The sequence below is a fragment of the Babylonia areolata genome, chromosome 11 (assembly GCF_041734735.1).
Source record: "Babylonia areolata isolate BAREFJ2019XMU chromosome 11, ASM4173473v1, whole genome shotgun sequence".
In the NCBI taxonomy this organism is placed as follows: Eukaryota; Metazoa; Mollusca; class Gastropoda; order Neogastropoda; family Buccinidae; genus Babylonia; species Babylonia areolata.
Window position 1 is genome coordinate 22,000,601 of NC_134886.1, and position 4,858 is coordinate 22,005,458.

Consider the following 4,858-nt stretch of genomic DNA (forward strand, 5'->3'; position numbering starts at 1 on the left):
CTTTCAGCTTCAAATCACCGACTTTCAGCTTCAGAGGTGCTGTTTCCGTTGGTGTCAGTTATCTAATCACCGACTTTCAACTTCAGAGGTGCCGTTTCCGTTGGTGTCAGTTATCTAATCACCGACTTTCAGCTTCAGAGGTGCCGTTTCCGTTGGTGTCAGTTATCTAATCACCGACTTTCAGATTCAGAGCAAGCAACATTGAACGTGATGATTTCACTTTGTACAGATGTCATTCGCTCATTTGTTCCCTGATCCATGATTCAAGCAAGGAAAAAAAAAAGAAGAAGAAGAAGAAGAAAAAAGAAAAAAAAAAAAAAAAAAGACAACAACAACAACCCCCCCCCCCCCCTCCAAACATCCCCCCCCCCCCCAAAAAAAAAGAGAAAAAAACAACAACAACTGCACATCCGACAACAAAGGAGCAAACAAACACAATATTTACACACAGGACGACCAAACTTAAACAGGTCATAGCAGAAAATAGTGAAATTAAAACAGCAAGAGAACAATGACGGGGGGAAAAAAAAAGGGGAAAAAAAAAAAAAAAAAAAAAGAAGAAAAGTTCCTGTGGCATTGACGAAACGACTTGAAAAACGACAAACAGTGGTGTTGTGAATCCAGTGTTTTTTATCTGTGAATCTCTCCTTTTTTTTTTTTTTTTTTTTTTTTTTTAAAAAAAAAACACACAACAAAAATGTTCAACATTACCACTCGCTGGACACAGAGATCTTTGTGCCGAACGAAACACACACCTACCGTTATCCCTCTCTCACACACGTTTGCAGTGTATTCCTCAAAATCGAACTCTCCACCTTAACACCCACACACACACACACACACACAAACGACGCCACTGAAGCCGAGGCACAGTTTAAAAAAAAAAAAAAAAAAAAAAAAAAAAATCCCTCCAGAAACTTTTTTTTCTCCTCGACCGCATGACGTCATGACAGCTGACGTCAGTTGTTGTTACTACAACAGGAGTCTCCTTTGTCTCTCATGACGTAGCCGTTCTCGCCCTGAGTGTCGGCGTGATCGTCCTCGGGCCGAGGGTAGTGGCGACAGGCACAGTAGAGACAGAGGAAGGTCTCTCGGAACTTGGTGCTCATGGAGCAGTAGAGCACGAAGTTGATGGCGTTGTTGACCAGCGCCATGATGTCCATGACGTCGCCCAGGGGCAGGTAGACGGTGTTGAAGAAGCCCTCCTGCGTGGCGCTCAGCACGATCAGCACCCCCTGCGGCAGCTCGGTGACGATGAAGAGGACGATGACGGTGATCAGCATCTTGGTGGTGCGCGAGTGCTCGCGCAGCTTGCTGGAGTTGGACAGCGAGAACTTGAGGAAGTCGCGCCGCTGGTTGATCTTGTTGCGCATCTGGTGCAGCAGCAGCGAGCCGAAGACGGACATGAGGAAGCATGGGGCCAGCTTGGCCAGCACGGCGTACTGCCACACGTTGATCAGAACCAGTGTCTCCGTCTCGTTGCTGCCCAGTCGCATGGACTTCAGCACCCAGATGCTTTCGTTGATGATCCTCACACCCCCACCCCCAGCCGCCGCCGCCTCAACCTCCCCCTCCCCGGAACCGTTTCCCGAAAGGAGGGAGGCCTCCGTACTGTTCCCCGGAAGTAGGGAGGAGGTGGTGGTGTCTCGCCGGGAGGTGTTCATCTGCATGAGCTCGTTAGTCAGGTAGTTGGGGATCATGACAACGGTGGAGCACACGTAGACCACCATCACCAGGTACTTGGCCTGGGTGATTCGCCGGAAGCGGGCGGAGGAAGCGCGCGTGGGGGAGCGGATGTGGAGGTATCGCACGATGGCCAGCACGACGCACAGCCAGATACTGATGGTGTGCGTCACGTTGGTCAGGTTGATGTGGAACAGTAGGAAGAACATCCACCCGTAGCTGTTCTTCTCCGCCGTGCTATGCGTGGCCGGGTGCAGGCAGTAGAAATGCAAGGCGAACGGCACGTAACTCATCATGGTGATGATGTCGGAGAAGGCCAGTCCTGTGAGAATCTGGTTCACGGGCGTCCTCATCTTTCGCCTGGTGAGCACGGTGACGTTGAAGGTGTTGGTGACGATGCCGGAAAGACATACGCAGAGGCTGACGTAGCCATGGTAGGCGGCGTACCAGCCGCTGAAGCGAGACAGGTTGCTGTCCAGGCCCGTGTAGTTCCCGCCGCTCATCGTCTCCTCTGGACCCGAGCATCGCACATTGTTCTCCAGATACCTGCCCGCAACAACAGCAAGGACAACACGGGTATCAGCTGGTCAGGTGTAGGCTACTGATTCAACAACAGCAACAACAACAGCAACAACAAACATGAAAATAAAAACAAGTATGGAATCCGGTTAACGGGAAAAAGCCTATAAGATTTAAGACAAGAACACACACACACACACACACACACACACACACACACACACACTCTCTCTCTCTCTCTCTCTCTCTCTCTCTCTCTCTCTCTCTCTCTCTCTCTCTCTCACACACACACACACACACACACACACATCACACACTCACACACACACACACACACACACACACACACACACACACACACACACACACACACACACACACATCGGTACTGGAAAAAAAAAAAGAAAAAAAAAAAAAGCATCGCACACACACACACACACACACACACACACACACACACACACACACACACACACACACTGGTAGCCTGATATTCCTAAAACACATGCCAGAATTGTCCGGTATTAACGACGACGAAAACAGTAACAGCAGCAGCAACAACAACAACAACAACAACATCAATACCAACACAGTGACCTTCGAACAGAATTGCCAGATACTTATATGGAAGTACAACAGAGCCACACAGATAAAATGATACCCCAGCCAACGACCTCAGCATCAAAAGACATCACAGACAAACTGGACACTCACTCGATGGACCTGTCACCCAGGAAATGGCAATGACAGCTTTACAGACAAGAGTACTTAGGCGATAAGAACGTTAAGTATGACAAGGAAATCTGATAGGTGTACTCGATACAATTGCGTGAGACATAAATGCACACACACACACACACACACACACACACACACACAAAAGGTAAAAAAAACACAAACGGGAAAATGTACGGCGCACGCGAGTGTGTGCATACACACGTGCGCGCGTGACTCTTTACACTTTTGTAAGTGTGTTCATATGAGTGAACTCGTTTTTCAGATCATACACTTCCACCTACTTGTCTGTCTGTCTTTCCCAATCTCGTTCTCAAGTAGCTCTTCCAAGTTTTCGTGTTGTTGTGTTTTTCCCCTGAAGTTTTCATATCTAGTTTATCCTCTGTCTCAATTTTGTACGCACACACACACACACACACACACACACACACACACACACACACACACACACACACACACACGGGAGCGCGTGCCCAAACACGGTTTGCAGGCGGTCAATCAGTGTAATGAAATGAAACAGTCCTCTGGGAGGGAAGGGGGAGCTAACTGTGAAAAGAAAGAAGGGTGCAATAGCCGAATGGTTAAAGCGCTGGACTTTCAATCTGAGGGTCCTGGGTTCGAATCTCGGTGCACCTGGTGGGTAAAGGGTGGAGATTTTTCCGATCTCCAAGGTCAACATATGTGCAGACCTGCTAGTGCCTGAACCCCCTTCGTGTGTATGCGCACGCAGAAGATCAAATACGCACGTTAAAGATCATGTAATCCATGTCAGCGTTCGGTGGGTTATGGAAACAAGAATATACCCAGCATGCACACCCCCGAAAACGGAGTATGGCTGCCCACATGGCGGGGTAAATAAAAAAACAAACAAACGGTCATACACGTAAAATGTTACATGTCTGTCTGAGTGTGTATGTGTGTGCGTCTGAAATCTGATTGAATGACACAGGAAACGAATGATGAGCGCCCAGTGGCAGCCGTCAGTCGGCTCTACCCAGGTAGGCAGCCTGTGGTGCAAATGTCCCCGTGTATGTAAAGCGCTTAGAGCTTGGTCTCTGACCGAGGATAGGCGCTATAGAAGTATCCACATCAATCATCAATCAATCAATCAATCTCTCTCTCACATACACACCGCACCACCCCACAGTTGGGTTGACGAGTTCGATAACCTGCCTATGCACGTCGGAATTCTGACTGAACGTTCATCTTGTGTCCAGTTTCACCTTGTGATGATTTTTTTTTGTTTGTTTCACCCTCTCTCTCTCTCTCTCTCTCTCTCTCTCTCTCCATGTGACTTCCTTTCTTCTTCTTCTTCTTCTTCTTCTTCTTCTTCTTCTTCTTCTTCTTTTCTTCTTCTCATTCTTATTTCTTTTTTCTTTTTTTTTCTTTTTTTTTTTCTTTTTACTTTTTTTTTCAGTGACCCGTCATTTTGTTTAAGCCCACTCTCATTTTTTTTTAAAAAATGTATTGTTTTCTTTGCCGTTTTATTTTATTAAAAAACAACAACAACAAAAAACAACAACCACAAATTTTCTCTCTGATTTGTTCTCTGTTACGCGGGCTCTTTCATTACACAGTTTCCAATTTGCCTTTTGATTACCTTCCCTTGTCAAGTTAACTCTCTTTTATGATGTCTCTTGGTTGCTGACTGAAAAAAACAAAACAAAAACAAACAAACAAAACAAAAAACAACAACAACAAAAAACACCTCTCTCATTCAGTTTCGTTTGCTTATTCTCTCTCTCTCTCTCTCTCTCTCTCTCTCTCTCTCTCTCTCTCTCTCTCTCTCTCACACACACACACACACACACACACACACACACACACACACACACACACACACACACACACACACACACACACACGCATGTGCACACACACACATAGACAAACAGAGACACACACCACCACTACCAACAAC

General features: G+C 46.8%; 1 protein-coding gene across 1 annotated transcript in view; it reads right to left on the reverse strand.

The window, feature by feature from the left end:
- Positions 1–959: 959 nt before the first annotated feature.
- Positions 960–4,858, reverse strand: part of LOC143287175 (G-protein coupled receptor dmsr-1-like) — a 94,067-nt gene continuing 90,168 nt past the window's right edge. Inside the window, exons 3-4 of the mRNA XM_076595118.1 lie at positions 1,670–2,229; positions 960–1,561 (exon numbers count right to left, since the gene is read on the reverse strand). Coding sequence (XP_076451233.1) covers positions 960–1,561; positions 1,670–2,229 — 1,162 coding nt within the window. The remainder of the gene's footprint in view (positions 1,562–1,669; positions 2,230–4,858) is intronic.